The sequence below is a fragment of the Microcebus murinus genome, chromosome 18 (genome assembly GCF_040939455.1).
Source record: "Microcebus murinus isolate Inina chromosome 18, M.murinus_Inina_mat1.0, whole genome shotgun sequence".
In the NCBI taxonomy this organism is placed as follows: Eukaryota; Metazoa; Chordata; class Mammalia; order Primates; family Cheirogaleidae; genus Microcebus; species Microcebus murinus.
The window spans coordinates 27,400,177-27,418,558 of record NC_134121.1 but is presented as its reverse complement, the minus strand read 5'-3'; the positions used below and the strand labels follow the sequence as shown (position 1 = coordinate 27,418,558).

The 18,382-nt window shown below is 49.2% G+C and overlaps 2 protein-coding genes across 2 annotated transcripts; both read left to right on the top strand.

Moving 5' to 3' along the window:
* The first annotated feature begins 239 nt into the window (after window positions 1–239).
* CCL14 (C-C motif chemokine ligand 14) lies at window positions 240–3,033 on the top strand. Its single transcript, XM_012783809.3, has 3 exons — window positions 240–431; window positions 2,234–2,348; window positions 2,810–3,033. Exons 1-3 carry the CDS (start codon window positions 347–349, stop codon window positions 2,895–2,897), a joined length of 288 nt encoding a protein of 95 aa, XP_012639263.2. The 5' UTR covers window positions 240–346; the 3' UTR covers window positions 2,898–3,033.
* A 1,820-nt stretch (window positions 3,034–4,853) lies between these two features.
* CCL16 (C-C motif chemokine ligand 16) lies at window positions 4,854–8,502 on the top strand. The gene is made up of 3 exons (XM_012783454.3): window positions 4,854–5,044; window positions 7,452–7,572; window positions 7,997–8,502. Exons 1-3 carry the CDS (start codon window positions 4,969–4,971, stop codon window positions 8,157–8,159), a joined length of 360 nt encoding a protein of 119 aa, XP_012638908.1. The 5' UTR covers window positions 4,854–4,968; the 3' UTR covers window positions 8,160–8,502.
* The last annotated feature ends 9,880 nt before the right edge of the window (window positions 8,503–18,382 follow it).

Below are 18,382 nucleotides of genomic sequence, written 5' to 3'. Positions count from 1 at the left end.
AGTGGGCACAGGACACATGGGCCATGAGATGTTTTGCTAAGTCGGAGGCAGTGCCCCAGCCCAGTGCCTAAGGAAGGGCTTACGTAAAGGAGTTAAACTTATTCCCCTGGGGATGGGAGGCAATGTCCTCCCTGGGTCTCCTGGTGCTTCCTTCATGACACCCCCAACAAATGTGCAGGATGTGGAATCGCTGAGGCATCGCTGCTTTTCTACTTCCCTGCCAAATCTTAGTTCCCTTATTTTCAAAAACATTTGGCCTCAATGATCATTCCTCAACCCTTCCTCACCCCAGGAGCCTCAGAAGACCCCACAGGACAGATCTGCTCCTGCAGCGGCTCCCCACAGGATGAAGGTCTCCGTGACTGCCATCTCCCTCCTCCTCCTCTTCCTCTGCACCACCGCCCCGGGGGGCAGAGCTAAATCCTCCTCACGTGAGTGCGGCACCTGTCTTCCCTCCAACCCAGGCCCTGTGGGGAAAGAGCAGGAGGAAGGTGGCAGGGACACGAGGAGGAGGGCTTGAGCAGCAGCTTGGGGGGCTTCTCCAACTGATTTCATCCCCACACTTCCCTGGACCGGAGCCCCTTCCCCTCCAGGTCACGGAGTGAGGCCAGCCTGCCTCTCCACTCCCTCAATCCGTTTCCCGTTGCTGTGAGGCAAAAGAGTGGCCCACCCACTGGGGGGATATCATCCCGGGGAGCTTGAGGAGCAGTGTTCAGAGCCCCTCAAGGCCACCTTGTCTATTGGCCTCCTGAGATGTGGGCCCATCTGCTCCCCACATCACTCGTGCCCTATTGGCACAGCACTGCTTGGGTCTGGGCCAGGGGGAAACACTAGGCCACCTCCCAGGGTCCCTCCCAGGCCACCTTTCCTCAGCTTGTTTCTTAGGAGGACCTGCCTTTACAGAGAGCCAAAACTATTTCTCACCCTTCCATCTACCTCGTTTCCTTTTCAGAATCTGGAGGGAAACATAGACAGTTGTTGAAATGAAGTTAGTCTAAAGTTAACAGATGTCTGGGCAATTCGATTTGCCTCTCTGACGTCATTGTCCAAGGAATAAGGTGGGAGAGTCAGAGCCCCGAGTGGGTCTCAGGGTCCAGGGATCCCTTATTGCATTCCTCGGATAGTGAGGACGCTGCCTGGAATGTGCTGGGCAACAGGACCAGGCCATCCCCACTCCACACAAGCGTCTGGTCACCCCCAGTGACTGCCGAGGCCATCGCCATGCGCACCCTTGTTTCTGTCCAGCCTGGTCACACATTTGCACGCGCTTGCTTTCTCTACTCCGTGGCCATAGCATGTGCTCGTTTGCACAGGGCCCTCGGCCTGCAATGCCTTTCCTGCTACCTCCATGATTGCAATTGCTCCTCCTGTGAGAGCCGTGAAATTTCACAATCAGAAAAAAACTGAAATATCACCTAATCCAGTGATTTTCAAAATGTTTTACACAATGAAACCTTTTCTTCAAGCAAAATTTCCCACAGAGGCCCAATAGGTAAAACTGAAACAAGAGTTGAATGGGGTGCAATCCACAAGACACCGTTTTCAAATGCAGCAGCACCTTCTAGAGAGTCCCTGAAGCCCCCCAAGACCCAGGGAGCTCAGTGTAAAAGCCAAAGTCCAAAGGCCTCATTTATAGAGGAGGAAACAGAGAGGAAATGCACAAAGGTCACAGCAGGAAGAAAGCAAAGGCAAGGCTGGGTTAGGATTTGGGTGTCCCGACCCTGCAGCCATCGTCCTTGGGGCTTGGTGTGGGCAACCATCCCTCTCTGCAGGCAGTGTTCAATGGGGATACGGGCAGGATGGGGTCTAGGAGAGGCTGGCTCTGCATTCCCACATGGCATGTCTGCTAATCCCTGTTGGGATTTCTCCCATTTGGAGCATCCTTCCAGAATAGGGCGTGCAGGTTGTGTGACGCTGGCCAAGTTATCAGCCCTCTCTGCAAGTCAGCCCCCAGAGGTGGCATGCCCACCGAGAAGACCTAGGTTTGCTGCTCTTCAGCTCAGCTGAAAGTCATCAGCCAGTTTCTCCAGGAGGGGCTGAAAAAAGGAGGCTGGTGACTGCTGATGAAGGAGGGAGAGAGGAGCCTGAGGACTGCTACGGGGTGGGAAGAGAGGACGGAGCTTCTCCAGAGCCTCTGTCTGAGCTCTGCGGGGCCATCTCCTCCTTACACCCCCTTGGGCTCCAGAAGCAGCCATCAGTATCACCTCAGCGTCTCCCCGTGCTGTTCCCTCAGGAGGACCGTACCACCCCGCCGAGTGCTGCTTCACCTACATTACCCACGAGCTCCCGCGCTACCGCATCGCGGATTATTATGAGACCAGCAGCCAGTGCTCCAAGCCTGGGATTGTGTAGGTGGCACCCACACACCACTGGGGGGAGGGAGCCAGCAGGGTCTTGGAGAGAAGGCAGGGAGGATGCTGAGGGCAGAGAGGATGTGGAGTGGGGACCCCCAGGGCACCTTCCAGGTGTGCCTAGGCAGGGAGAGGCAGCCAAGGGGCAATCTAGGGGCTTTCTGGCTGGAGCCTGCAGGAGCCATGGGAAAGCTGGCCCCACACATGGGGAGGTGTTCAGAGAAGGGAGAAGAAGGCAAGAGGGCACTTCCCTGGGGGTTCACAGAGACTAGATGGGTCTGTGGGTCGTAGGGGCTGAACAGCATGTCTGAGAGAGGAGGCCGGTCCTGGGCTGCCTCTAGCAAAGGAAGGAGAAGCAGTCGAGGTCAGGCAGGGCATTGGCAAGGGAGGGAGGACGGGCTGTCCCTTTCAGGTGCTGGTCCCCTCGGTTTGTGATCCTTCTCCCTCTTGCTCCACAGCTTCATCACCAAAAAGGGCCATTACATCTGTAGCAACCCCAGTGACGACTGGGTCCAGGACTACATCAAGGACATGGAGGAGAACTGAGTGACCCGGAGGTAGTGGAGAACGCGCAGCTCAGAGATAGATAGAGAAGAGGCCGAGGCCCTTCTCCTGGCCCCGGCTCGCAGCCCCAGTCACCCCCTGTGCTGCCCTGCCTTGAATTAAAAACATTCATGCCCTCCACCGTCCTCGTTCATTTCTCCTGAATTCACTCACTGGCTATGGCCTGAGGACGCCAGTGAGCCCAGCCTGGGTGTGGCACCCTCAGCATCAAGCTTTACTCTGCAGAAGTTTTGCCAGAGCCTGGTGCGAAAAATGGGTCAGGCCTGCGACAGGGGTAGTGAGAAGCAGACGGCGAGAAAGAAACGCAGTGTGAAGGCCACTTCCTCCACAAAACAACAACAGCCGATGCCATTTTCTTAGTGCTTTTGACATTCCACCACTCTGCTATGCAGTCTATATGCATTCTCTTATTTAAGCCTCACAGTAAGTGTAAAAGCTGAGAATCGTCACCTGACTCTACAGGTACAACTTCATAAAGGCCTGTCCATAGCAGTCAAACTCCATAGCCCTTTTCTGTGCTGTCTGGGATAGGAATGACTCATGGACACATTTTTATCCAATCCCTCCTCCCCTCCACTTACATACACCAGGTTGTACTACATTGTTTTTACTCATGTACTCATCTTCATATCTTCATACCCACACAAGGCCTAGGAGAAAGCCAGGCCCAGGAAAAGGATGGATGGGTGGATGGAGAGAGGGAGGGACACATGGAATGAGACAGGAATAGAGAGGAGGCCTGTGCTACAAGAATAGGCTCTCAAACCATCTTCAGGGCTAAAGGAGGACCTCGGTGTGCTTGGAGTAAGAGCCTGCCCCAGCGCAGGGACTAGACCACGCTCCCCTGGCCTCCCGCCTCCCACAGACAAGGGCTTGTGGCCCAAGGCTCCAGTGCCACCGACTGCCCTGAACCCACCAGGACTAACTGCATTCTGTGGTCTGCCTGTCTGTGAGCAGCCACGCCAAGCGGCAAGCCCCCTGAGGATCTGCACATTCCCCCTTCTGCCCCGCCTCCCACTCCTCTCAACTCCTGAAACATGCCCCTATGCCTCTAAAGTTCACAGCCCATCCATGGCAAAATCCCCTGTGTGCTCCATCTCTCCTCCTGAGGCAGTCTGAGGAGAGGTGATGCTGTGGGGCAGGCGCGGCCAGAGCCCAGGCCACCGGGCAGGGCAGAAGCTAGAACCCCGGACCTTGCAGCGGGTTGTCAGGCGCACAGGGCTGGAGCGCCCTCTGCTGGTCATGGCCGGCCCTGCGGGCACCCAGGAAGCACCAGCCAGCTATACCTAAAAATCGGTCCAAAGTCCAAGGTCCAAGGAGATAAATAAAAACATTGAAAAATAATTCAGACACTTCAGTAACAAATGTAGACCCAAGGATTATACGCATTGTTTTTTTTCAGAATACTAGTAGCATAATCTGAGACATGAAAGAGTAGGAGTTCAATCATGTATCCGTGGACTGGTTATGGGGACCATCCCTCTCAGAGGCCAGTAAACCCCACCCCTGCCTCACTCTGTGCTCTCTCTAATCCTGCTTGATGCTCACCCTCCCCACCACGGATCACCTGGGAGCAATGGGCAACTCAACCCTCCCTCTCCCTTCCCCAACACAGAGATAGTGGCAGGTAACCAATAAAATCAAACTGATCTGGTTTCCAGTACTGCTATCCACCTTCCACCCCTGTGACCTTGAACAATTTATTTAACCTCTCTAAGCCTCAGTGGCCGCAGTGGAGTAAGAACTGCTACTTCACAACCAGAAGGATTAAGTAAGACAGGGCATGCAAGGTGGCTGACCCAGAATACATTTCACCACTGCTTCTCCATCTCACTCCTTCTCATGAATTCGACCTTACTGAATTCAACTCTGCACCAGGCTGCGTCCTCCACCGCCCTCCCTTTTAGCAAACACCGAGGCCCATTGCTTCTCCTCCTCCACCGGCTCTGACTGGTCAGAGTCCAGAGAGCTGAGCAGTCAGAGAGTGGACGACCAGCTGCAAGGACATTTCTGCTCGGCTGTTCCCCTGAAGCTGTGCTGCCCCACTGAGAGGATGAAGGTCTCTGTGGCTGCCTTCTTTCTCCTCAACATCATCCTCACCACTACTGCTGCTTTTTACAGCCAGCCAAGTGAGTCCACTTGTCCCTGTAGAGCAGGAGTGAGAAAGGGGAACCGGGCAGTTGGCAGGGAGGTGACACCAAGAGTATTGTCAGGTCTCCAGCCCCACCATCCCTGGGGGGCTCCCCCGCCTTCTTCATGCATAGCTGCTGCCCTCCAATGCTCCCCTTTGTAAGTAGAGCTGGGCTTGGTCCAGATCCTCCTGGGGTTGGCAGTTTCCCCAGGGACAAGTTTCCCCAGGAGTCCCAAGGATGGAGACCAGGGATGATCGCTTAGGAGGAGGAGCGGAGGAAGTAGCAGAAAAGGCAATAACAAATGTATATAATGATGGGAGGGGGAGGCGAGTGGACGAGAAAAGCAGCAGATGCGTTGGGAGAATGAGTTGGGAGAGGCAGGTTGCAGCCACCACTGGGACCAAGCCCAGGAACGGGGAGTGTGAGCCTAGACACCCCTTCCTCACAGTGGCTGGCGTGGATTGCTGGGACTGTCAGACAACCAGAATGAGTCCCAGTGGGATGGCCAAGAAAGCCCCTCCTCCATCCCCCAGCCTAAGAATAAAATCTGCAGGAAAGAAGGAAGGGGATGAAAGGGTTTGCAGCTGTGGGGAGAGAGGAGGGTGGGACCTCCGGAGCAGAGGACTTGTTTTGCCCACTCTGTATCCTCTGCCTCCACCATAGTTTATGAGGACCTGGTGACAGGGGAGGGACAAAGACACTCAGCCTGTCCACATACCCACCTGAGGCTTCCCCTCTTTTCTCCCTTAAGGCTGCCCTGTGCATGCAGTCTGCCCTGGCCGCCTATGTAAACACCGGGGAGCAGGGGTCAAGTGCACCTGGTCATCTGCCACACACTGTCAGGATGGCCCTGATCTGTGTAAACTCTGCTTTGAGAACCCGGGACATGAATGTCACTTGCAGAGGGGACTGTGTGTAGGGCCACTTATGGAGGAACTGTGTGAGTCTGGTGGGTGGAGGGGGCAACAATGGTTTTCCAGAAGTTCTGTCAGGCCAGTGCAGGGGGTTCAGACTGCAGGGAAGAGAAAATGGCCCACACAAATCATGGGTCAGACAGACGGTGCTCTCAAGATGTCTTGAGCTTTGCCAATAGCTGGAGGTGAGGGTCAGGCTACAAAGGGATTTGCACTCTGCAGGTTTGGGGACTCAGGGAGGTCTACCCAACTGGTGGGTACTCAAGAGAGCTCAAGGGAAACACAGCAATAACCAATCGAGTCCAGCACCTGCAAGCATCAAAGGGAAAGAGGGGGAAAGAGCCATTTCCAAGGCAAGAAGAGTTGTCATTATTACCACTTGCTTTTAATTACAATAAATATAATAAGCACTAAATGAGTCTTTCTGTGTGCCAGGCTCTGCATTAAGGTCTTTCCAAGCATTTTCTCAACTAATTCTCACCATGATCCTATAAATATCTTTGTATCCCCATTTAATGGATGAGGAAACTTAAACCTTTATCGATAAAGAAATTTGCCCATAATTCAAACCAAACTTCAAATCAAGTCAGGATTCTGACCCAAGCTGTCTGACCCTGGGGCCTAAATCATACGCCTTTTGCTCCTGCCCTAACTTCTCTCACTCATGGCTCCACCCTCTCTCTTCCTCTCTGGTCTCATCCTGTGCCTCTAGGATGGTCCAAATTCCACCACAGCTCAGTGGCTGTGTGCCCAGGCCTTCCTCTCTCTCCAGTTCCTCTCTCCCCACTCCTTCCCCCTCACCTTGCATTCCAGCCACCCCCAACTGCTCAGCACTTTGAGCTTCCCCACCTTCAGGCCTTCCTACATTTCTTTCTTCCAGATCCTACTCCTATTTTTTCTGTTTAAATCCTGCACATTCTTCAAGAACCAACTCAGGCACCCCTTGCTTTGGGACATCTTCCTCAAGCACCAAGGATGGCTTAGGTGCCCTCATTCTGTTCCAACAGCACCTTGTGCCAAAGTCTATTCTATCCTGGATCATGCTCTAGTGTAGCATTTGTTTAATCTTTCACTTTCCCTTTTTACCCTGACTAGTCTGTAAGCTACTCAAAGCTAGTGGCTGTGTTGTCCTCATGTTTTCACTCCCCTAGGGCCTGGCATGTAACACGAGCTCAATATATGTTTCCCAGATCAAGTCATGAACGAACAAAAAAGTGAAGCGGCTCCCTCCTGGTTTATCAGCAAATGTAAATAACCAAGTCATTTGTCCTGATGACACTCAGTTCAGAGGCTGAAGGTTCTACATGTGTGACCCCCAGAGAAGTTTATCTTTTTCACTTTCTCTGTTACCCATCAAGCTTTCATCAGTCCCTGCTAACAGATGGCTTTGCTCTCAGAGCAGCAAAATGCAACTGATGGGACATGGAGGTGGGCAGCTATGGGCTCCCCTCTGTGCCTTCCTGGCTCAACCTGCAATGTGATTCCTTTAGAAATTCCTGAGTCAGTGAACCAACCATCCGCCTGCTGCCTGAAGTATCATGAGAGAGTGTTGCCAAGGAAACTGACTATAGGATACCGAAAGGCCCTCAACTGTCACCTGCCAGCAATCATGTAAGCACTTCCCTACAGATACTGCTGTGGAGAGGGACAAGGACCCCAGGGGCAGGATGGGATCACAGGACCAAGAGGTCTCCATGCTAGAAGCAGTGGAATCATGGCTAAGGGTTTGGGCTTTGGATCTCAGGGGCCTGGGTTTTATTCTTGATTTTTGCCACTTACAGCTGTGTGGGCCGATAGATGACAGCCATTAAGAAACCCAAGCCAGAGGGTCTGGGCTGGGTGGGGAAGGGACTGAGAGAAGGGATGATGAGATTTTGAGGCCGGAAGGAGAAGTCTTCTGAGGGCAGGCACCCAGCCCGGGGAGGCCTAGGGAAGCTATAGGGAACATAAGACAAGCACCACGTGAGCTGGGGGGTGGTGTACTAGAGGCCCACCCAAGTCTGCAGCCCGTGACAGTCTAATTCTGCCTCTGCAGCTTCATCACCAAAAAGAACCGAGAAGTCTGCAGCAACCCCAGCAAAGACTGGGTCCAAGAGTATATCAAGGATCCCAACCTACCTTTGCTGCCCTCCAGAAACTCGGGACTTAAAACTGCAACATCAAGGAAAGGCCAACCCCAGCTCCTAAGCTCCCCATGAGGACCAGGCCTTAGCAGAAGCCCAAGCTCATGGAAGGAAGGAACAAACCTATGAAGACAGGGGCAGCTTTGTGCTCTGAACCTAGTACAGCCACATTCAGAGAAACAGGCCAATGATTGAAATAAAGGAAATGTATTTTGAATATTTTTTCAATCTTGGGAAGAAATGCCAAAGTTAAGGGAGGCAGGCAGAGATACGTTCTTAATACCCAGAAAAACTTCTCTCACGTCCTTCTCCTTGCTCTGCTTTCAACCCCTCCCCTCTCACCAACACACCAGCCATTCCAACCCTGGTCCAAAACTCAAGCACGCAATAAATAAAACTTCCTCAATTGCCAACTTCATTCCTAACTTCCTGCCTTTTTTCTGCGAGGGTAAAAGAGGCTTCATCTCAGTTTTTTCAGGGGCTTCTCCCCATTCCTTGAGAATTTTGTTAAGTTTGGGGGCTAGAGGGTTTACATAGCACCAAGGCCAGATGTATACATTCAATCTCCCCCTTGATCTCCAGCTCAGCCCCTGGCAGCTGACCCAGCTCCCTTGCATTCAACACTGCCCCAGAATGCTATTGTGAAGACAAAACAAAAATCAGGCGATTGAGGCTAGATAGTTAAGAGAAGACGATACATGTGGTGAAGTGATCATTCTGAACACTATCCACTCAGTAAACTGACCCATAACTGCCCCCAAAGGCCCTGTTGCTAACACACAATCCTGCCCAGGCCAATCTACCCAGGGCGGCCACCCGACCCAGCTGGCCAACCAGGCTCTCGGAGAGGTTTGAATTTGGACCTGAGATACAGACTGGTTGCTGCTAGAGGAGAAGCGAGTTGCTGGCAGCATCCCAAGGGAAGAGGTCTATGAACTTCTACCCTGAAGTCCCTGGAACTGCCTCAGTTCCTGTCCCCGCTCCAGGCTTGGGGCTAGTCTTTCAGGTCCATGATATGCCCCAGCAACCTTCCCATCATCCCACCTTAAAAAAAAAAAAAAAAACAACTCCTTGGGAAAACAAGCACCACATGTACTCACCATCAAATTGGTACTAAGTGATCAACACCTGGGTGCAACGTGGAAGTAATATTCACTGGGTGCTGGGCAGGTGGGAGGGGGGAGAAGGAGATGGGTAAATGCCTAACTAATGGGTGCAGAGTGCACTGTCTGGGGGATGGGCACGCTTGTAGCTCTGGCTTGGGCAGTGCAAAGGCAATACATATAACCAAAATGTTTGTACCCCCATAATATTCTGAAATTTTAAAAATAAATCAATTAATTTAAAAAAATTCCTAAAGGGCCACGATGGCATTTTAGCACCTCAGCAATAACTTTTGTTGGTTTAAGTCAGTCCCAGGTGTGCATGTGTGTGCATGTGCATGTGTGCTAAAGTAAACGTAATGTAAAATTTATCATTTTAACCATTTTTAAGGGTATAATTGAGGACATTCACATTGTTGTGCAACTCTCACCACTATTCATCTACAGACCTTTTTCATCATCCCAAACTGAGACTCTACCTGTTAAATAACTAACTCACCATTCTCCCCTCCACAATCCCCTAGTAACCACCATTCTACTTTATCTCATTATGAATTTGACAGCTCTAGGTATTTCATGGAAGTGGAATCACATAGTATTTCTTCTTCATGACTGGCTTATTTCATTTAGCATAATGTCCTCAAGGTCCATCCATATGGACCTTGAGGACATATGGATGGTGTCAGAACTTCACTACTGCTTAAAGCTGAATAATACATTCTTAAGTACCGAATAATAAAGTATTCCATTGTACACATCTACCACATTTTGTTTACCCAGCCATCTGTTGATGGACATGTGGGCATTCCCTTTTTCTTGCTAGCCAGTTAGCAGATCTTGGTTTCTGTTGTTGCATGAAAAGCACCTGAACTTGTACAATGGCCCATCAGGCACCACAATGGCCAGGCAGGGGCTCAGAGGCAGGTGATGCTGGAGGCTCTGCCCCATGTGCTTGCCGCCCTCGCTCCTCCACAGGGGCCAGTGCTACCTGCTTTAGTCCCTCCCTAGACTGTGAGCTCCTGCTCCAGGATCCAGGAATTTCTCCATCCTCCTTGCTATGAAAGCTCAGGGGTTACAGCTAAATATGATCAAACTCCTTTCTCCAGGAGCTCACAGCCCGGGATAACAGAATCCCTAACAGATACATGTGGTCAGGCCTGGACCTTTGCTTGCTGAGGGCAGCGCAGACATGGGGGTGGGGGTGGGGGTGAGGGTAGGGGATGGGTCATGTGAGCACAGATTTCCTTCCCATGAGAGTACGTATGTTCTTAAACGTGCAGAAGTAACCATGGAGAATCAGCAGCAGCCTGAGCTGGCTCTTGGGGATACAGTTGAAATGGTTTAAAAGCCTTGTATCCAAGCTGGGTGGTCTGGTACACACCTGTAGTCCCAGCTACTTGGAAGGCTGTAGAAATGAAATCAAAGCCTCAGGGCCACCCCTGCCCCCACCTCCTAGTGGCAGGGCCTGGGTTGACACAGGACTCAGAACAACATCAGAGACAGCGGGGAAGTTTCAAAGTCCTTCGCTAGCACCAGGGTCAAAGTCAGAGGATCGGGAGTTCACAGGCCTAAAAGACAGGGCTGTAAACAGGAAGCGGAAAGCCAGGATTCCGAGAAGCTATAATACTAGAATAGGAATGTCATTATTGTCTTTTTGTTGTTGTTGTTTGTTTATCAAAGTCATTCAGGGTTGAGATGTCAGTCTGAACACCTGACTAATTGAGAATCTATGTAGACAAAGTCCAATCCTCACCCTACCACACTACATAACATAGAGCTTGGCAGAAAGTCTTGACGGTTCAGAACTGGAGGAACTTTCCTCAGGGGCATGGTGCATTCAATTCTTTTTATTTTATTTTATTTTTGTTTTTTTGAGACAGAGTCTCGCTTTGTTGCCCAGGCTAGAGTGAGTGCCGTGGGGTCAGCCTAGCTCACAGCAACCTCAATCTCCTCAGCTCAAGCAATCCTCCTGCCTCAGCCACCCGAGTTGCTGGGACTACAGGCATGCGCCACCATGCCCGGCTAATTTTTTGTATATATAGTTTTAGTTGGTCAATTGATTTCTTTCTATTTTTAGTAGAGACTGGTTTCTAACTCCTGACCTCAAGCCAACCTTCCTTGGCCTCCCAGAGAGCTAGGATTACAGGCGTGAGCCACCACACCTGGCCGCATTCAATTATTTTTAAAAGAGGAATGTTTTTAGTCTTTGCAAGGTAGGTAGCTGGATGCCTGACTTTAAACACACACAAATACAGAAAGGACCTCCTCATTCTGATACACAGGAGTGTCCAGCCAGGGGCATCCTAAAGCAAACACTTCACCCACATAAACCTACTCCCAAACAGCTTACATGACTGTCTGAGTGTGAAATGGCTGAGTACATGAGGCGGATCAGCTAGGACAAGAAGGAAAGAAAGTGAAGAGGCAACTCCGGGGTTGTACAAAGAGCACTCATTCTACTGGAAGTCACAGAGAACCAGTCACACGTCCACTCTACGCAGCCATGAGGACTTGGACCAGGTGGCCTGGTGGCCTGAGGCTGGTTTTAGCAAGCCTGTTAGAAATGTTATTGGGTCCTCTGAGATGAGTCATGTGAGCACAGATTTCCTTCCCATGAGAGTACGTATGTTCTTGAACATGTGGAAGTAACCATGGAGAATCAGCAGCAGCCTGAGCTGGCTCTTAGGGACACAGTTGAAATGTTTTTAAAAGCATTGTAACCAAGCTGGGTGGTCTGGTACACACCTGTAGTCCCAGCTACTTGGAAGGCTGTAGAAATGAAATCAAAGCCTCAGGGCCACCCCTGTCCCCACCTCCTAATGCAAAACAGAAGATAAAGCCCTGTGCACCTGTGAAGAGCTGGCCCCACAGATCATTCATTAAGGAAATTCCCTACTGACCTCCCATAAACAAGGACATGCAAATTGTAACTGTGTCTAACACCTAAAACTAAAGCCTGCTGATTGCACACTAATAGTAACGAGTTTGGTTTTCAAATGGTGGCGATGCTCACCAGGGATTGGTGGGGGGGACCCAATCTTAGGGATGTGGCAAGCATTTTGGAGGGGAAGGGCATAACCCTAACCCTTCTTAGGGAGAGGCAAAGATATGTAACGAAAATGTCAAAAAAACCAAAACTTTGTATCGGGTGGTGGGCAGGTGGGAGGGGGGAGGAGGAAAGGGGTGTATGCTTTCATAACATGTGTGATGCACACCACCAGGGGACTGGACACACCGAGGGGAGGGAGGGGGGCAGGGGCAATATTTGTAACCCTAACAATATTTGTACCTCCATAATATGATGAAATAAAAGAAAAAAAAATAACAAGTTTATTTCTACAGGTAACAGAACTAGATGATAGAATAGAGACAGAATCGGATATTCTTCCAGCTACCCAACTGCAACCACCTAATTGATGCTTCCTCCACTCTGTTTCTTTCTTCCAACATTCTCCTTATTTTATGTAAAATGTAAATTTCCTGGCTTCACAAGAATGTAACAAGTTTGCCTCATCAGTCCACCCCCCCCCCCAACTAACCACCACATTTTCCTTTCTTTCTACATACCTCTAAAAGCTGAAGATTCCAACTTCCCCTTTGGAAAAAACAGCCACAGCTTGGGGCACATCCTCAACTTTGGCTTAATAAACCTCCATTCATTGAGATTTTTGCGTCAGTCATTTACTTGGGTCGACAAGGCTGAGGCAGGAGGATTGCTTGAGCCCAGGAGTTGTAGACTGTAGCGCACTGTGATTGCGCCTGTGAATAGCCACTGCACCCTAGCCAGGCCAACATGGCAAGACCCCATCACTTAAAAAACAAACAAACAAAAAACAGCATTGTCTCCAAACTCAGAGAGACAAATCTACATTCAAATCCAAACTCTATCACTTACTCTGAGGTCTTAGGTAACTACTAAGCCTTCTGAGCCTTGGTTTCTTCCCTATAAAATAGATCAATAATAATACCTACCTCCCAGTGTTGCAAGGATTAAAAGGCAATGTGAGAGGGTGCTCAGCAGATAAGTGCTCAATAGATAGGCCTTATTATTCTAGTACCTACCTTTTTTTTTTTAAGACCATAGAATGTAGGACAGGAAGGAGCTCACCATCATTATGAAGATAAGGGAATTAAAGCCCAGAGAAGGAAAGTGACTTGCCCAAGGTCACACTGCAAATCATTGGCAGATCTGGCACTAGAGCCAAAAGAAACCTCTGATCCAGACAAGCCTGAGGTTTGTATTAACATGAATACAGAGAAGATTGGGGTCATCTGACTAAGGGAGTGACAGACAGTTCAAAGCCTGAGGCCTCCTTTTCCATGACCGGGTCTCCCTGGAGAGTCTGGCCTCTGTTCAGGTATCTTCTGACTCCTGCCAAGAAGATTTTGAGGAAGCAACAGGCAAATGCAGAAAGGGACCTGGTATTTATCAGCGATGGCCCTGACCTCTCTAAGCCCAGTTTGCTCATGTGCAAACCGGAGCTGATACCTTACAGGGCTGCAGTGACAACTCCCAAGCCCTGGCACAGGGTCTGGAACAAGCATTATAATGAAATGGAAAATACTGTTAACCTCTCAGCAGCGAGAGCAAGAATCCCTCTCTTGGAGGAAACAACTTTTGTTAAGAAAATGCTTTGGTAACCCCAGTTAAGGCAGGAAACTCTCTCAGGACATGGCTACAGACTGAGGCCAAGACTTCAGAGGAAGGGGGGACGTTGTGTCAAGAGACTGTGCAACGAACAGCAGGACTTTCCTCTTTCTCAGAGCGCCCTCTAATGTTCCACCAATTATTTAGCTCCTGGAACACCTGCTGTGAGCAGTTTGGGAGAAAGTGATAAAGGGAATAACTCCACATCAAGGTGAGCATAGACACCCCACACACACACCGGCTAACTGAATGGACCCCCTTGTGGCCAAAGGGATATTCTAGGGCAAAGTTGCCTGCCAGGAGGAGGGAGGTCAGACAAGCCTTTTCATGCCCTCCTCCCTTCTTGGAGACATCCTTTGTTACCCATTAACAGGCCTAAGGGTATGCAAGACAAACCTGCAGGTCCTCAATTTATGCAACAAATGGTGGCTTATCTCTGGTAAACAGTTTATATTAAAACATTCCAAGTCTTTAGACAAAGCTTCATGTCTTTAGCCAATTACAATCTAAAGAATCTTTAAACCCACCTATAACCTGTAAGCCCCTGCTTCGAGATGGCCCTCCTTTTGGGGCCAAACCAATGTATGCCTCCCACATATTGATTGATGGCTTTACCCATAACCCTTGTCTCTAAAATGTATAAAACCAAACTGTAACCCAGCCACAACAAGCCCACTTGCCCAAGGCCTCTTGGCAGTGGCTCCGGGTCATGGTCCTCAAATTTGGCTCAGAATAAATCTCTTTAAAATTTAAAAAAAAAAAAAAAGGTGAGCATAGATAAGACATAGCCAACACCTCCAGAATGAGGAATTAAAGATTGAAAATTGAGGCCAGGCATGGTGGTTCATGCCTGTTAATCCTAGCATTTTGGGAGGCCGAGGCGGGAGGATTGCTTGAGGCCTGGAGTTTGAGATCAGCCAGGGCAAAGCAAGACCCCATCTCTACAAAAATTTTTTTTAAAAAATTAGCCAGGTGTAGTGGCACTCACCTATAGTCCCAGCTACTCGAGAGGCTGAGGCAGGAGGATTTCTTGAGCCCAGGAGTTGGAGGCTGCTATGTGAGCTATGATGATGCCACTGCACTCTAGCCTGGGCAACAGAGAAAGACCCTGTCTCAAAAAAACAAATAAATAAAAATAAAATAAGATTGCACATTGTGAAGTAAGCCCTTGGGGATTCACAGAAGTCTTGTGGAAGCTTTGGATTGTAGAATTGGGGAAATGAAAAGAATCACAAGCGGCTCTCAAGATCCAAGGACATGACTGAATGACTTCTTTCGATTGAGTCGTGACAAACGCCTCACTGAAGAGGTGACATGTAACCTGAGAGCTAAATGTCTAGAGCATATCAGCCATGGAAGGGCCAGGAGAAGAAAGAACCTTCTGGGCAGAGAGCACAGCCAGTGCAAAGGCCCTGAGGCAGGAACTAGCTTGGCATCACTGCAGTAGTATGGCCAGAGCACGGAGGAGGAGGAAGTGGAAAATGGCATGAATGTTGAGGAAGGAAAAAGCAGGTCAGTCAGGGCTTTGTAAGGAGTATGCAATTTATTCCGAAGGAGGTGAGAAGCCACTGGGGATTTTTAAAGCAGCCAAGTGAGATCATCTGGTTTACATGTTGAAAAAAAAAAATGAAAACAAAACACTGGCTGCTGGAGGCAAGAGAGACCCATTAGGAGACCCCCACAGCAGTACAGCCTACAGATACTGGTGGCTTGCTTGGATCAGGGAGGTAGTGGCAGAGGTAGAAGAAAGTGAGTAGACTGGGGAGAGGTTTGGGGAATAACATTGAAAAGACATACTGAGAAAGACTTGGGCTTGAGCAACTAGGTGAATGTTGGTGCCATTTATAGAAATGGGGATTTCTAGGGGAAAAGCGAGTTAGAGGGTGGAATCAGGAGTTCTGTTTTGGCCAGTATAATTTGAAGATGCTTATTAGGTGTCCATGCTGAATAGAGAGTTGGCTCTGTGAGTCTGCAGGGCCAGGAAAAGGCCACGATGGAGATACAAAGCCATGGGACCAGATGGAGTCAGCCAGGGAGAGTGGGAAATGAGTACCAGTCCCAGGGGCACTCAAACCTTTAGTAGCAGAGCAGGAACAGCACAAAAATGGAATGGATGGGTGGTTAGTGAGATAGCAAGATCAGGAGAGTGTGGTGAGCTGGGAGCAAGAAGAAGACAGTCATTCAAGGAACAGGGAATAGTCGAATGTGGTGAGTGCCACCAAGAGATAAAGGAAGAATAGAGAAATGGCCTTTGGTGACCTTGATGACAGAAGTCTCAGTGGAAAATGGGGACACAAGTCCAACCAAATAGGGTGAGAGAGAGAATGGGGGTTGTGGAAGTGGGACCAACACTGTAGGCAACTCTAAGAAATTTTTTGTGAAGGGTAGCAAAATTTAGGGCAGGAGCCAGAAATGGGTGTGGGTTCAAGGGAGGATTTTTTAAAGATGTGAGAATTTGGAGCATGTTTGTGTGCTGACATGCAAAGCATTCAACCTTGCCGAGCTTCACTTTTCTTTGCTATAAAATGGAGACGAAAACACCAACAATTGCAGGGATTTAGAAGAATTACACCGGTTAACATATGTAACGTGCCTGGTACGGGGCCTGGCTCACTGCAGAGATTTAGTATTTATAGGCTCCCTTCCCAGAGAAAAGCTACTTGCTGGAAAAGGCAAGACAGAGTCAGATGACGGTTCTCAGTTCCCACAATTACAACAGAGAAGAAGCAGCTGGTAGAAAAGGAATCATGTTATGAACAGCAGAATCAAGAAATCGTTTGAATCCAGAAGCACCGTTGTTTCCACCCTGAGCACACACTCAGGACTTCCCCCTCTCTCCTCCCTTGCATTCTGACCAAAAAAGAGTCTTCCCCTCCAGACTCTTTACACGGGGTTTCTCGCCTGAACCACAGGACACAGGACACAGATGACTTGAGTGACTGTTTTCTCAGTTCTCCTAAGGATGAGACATAACCAGCACCATTCCAGATGCATAGGAGAGAAGTTAATCCATTACTTCCCATGCTTGTCTTGAACGAGCTGAACCCAGTTGGAAAAGGCGGCCTCAGAGGGCAGGGACCACTTTTGGTTGACCCTGCTCCCATCCAGGGCCCTCTGCACCTGGCAGGCCTCCCTAAAAGTCTGTTCATGAAAGTCACATGAAGGCTTGGGGACGGGGGTTGGAAGTCAATGGGATGCAGCCCTCTGGCTGAGAGTCAGGGCATCGGGGCAGACGTGTCACCACAGAGATGGCATTTTAGACTGGGTCCCAGAGGAGGATAAGGATTCATAGAGTTGCTGAAAAGCAATTCTAGTCTGACTTGATTTGGGGAAAATGAGTGGCCAGCACCGCCCAGTGGTTAAAAGTCACAATGACTAGTCTCTGTGTGTTCTTAAAGGTCTGGCGAATTTGATTGTGTCTAACTAGTAGTGCAAAAGCCCAGCTGCTGAAATGGGAAGTCCCACGCCTTCGCACCCTTCCCTGCCTTCTCCCCTTTTGAAGAGAGCTGAGGTGTTCAGTACACACTAGGGACACAACAGATGAAGATCCTGCTCTCAAAGAGCTTACCTTTTAGTAGGGAGAAATGGAGACCACACACAAGTGTACACAACAATAGTGTCTATGAAGAAGGGTAAAGCAGAGTGAGAGTGAGGGTGAGCCGTGCACAAGACAACTTTGTAATGCTTGATATGACTCACCAGGAAAAATAATTTTGAATAAGAATCTTATTGAAGTTCTTACTAAACTTATCACCTACACTCTGCTTCCAGCATGGCAAACTGAGCGCCTAACACACCTAACAAACTGACCATTCTGCAAGTAAACGCTACAAACTCTGGACAGAATTTTAAACATACAACAGAGAACTTGAGAGACTATACAAAAGCAGACAGATTTTGGAGGAACATCCAGAATCGGAGCAAGCAACCGGCATGGAGTGAATTCCTATTTGTTGTGGCTTTGGCTTAAAGGCAACTTCAGTTGCCATGGAGGATGCTGTAGGGTTGACTAAAGGTCTAACAGACACGTTGTTGTCTTTCTGGCCAGATGAAAAAAGAGAAGGAGCCTAAGGCAACAGTGACCACTGGAAAGTGAGGGGGAAGCCCAGAAAAGAGAAAATCAGCCAACGGGAATCCCAAATCCTTCATGTAAACTTAGTCCCAGTTTCTGGCTGACTCCTGAATTGTTCATACTTGAGGGAAAACCCAAAGCAGTTTGCAACTAAAACCCAAAGAACCGAACTAAGATCCAAGTTGCCATCCACTGCAGGCGAGAAGGTTTGCAGTTTGACTCTGAGTTAACAGCCTGCTAAAAATAAAAACAGCTAAACTCTTGAGACCAGTATAATAGAATCTATTATGTCCCGACAACATAATATTCACAATGTCCAGGATACAATCTAAAATTATTCAACAGGAAAATGTGACATGGTCTCAAGAGAAGAGGCAATTGATGTCAACACTAAGATGAACCAGATTATGTCACTATTAGATTAGGACCTTAAAGCAGCTATGGTAACTACATTTAGTGAGGTAAAGTAAAATAT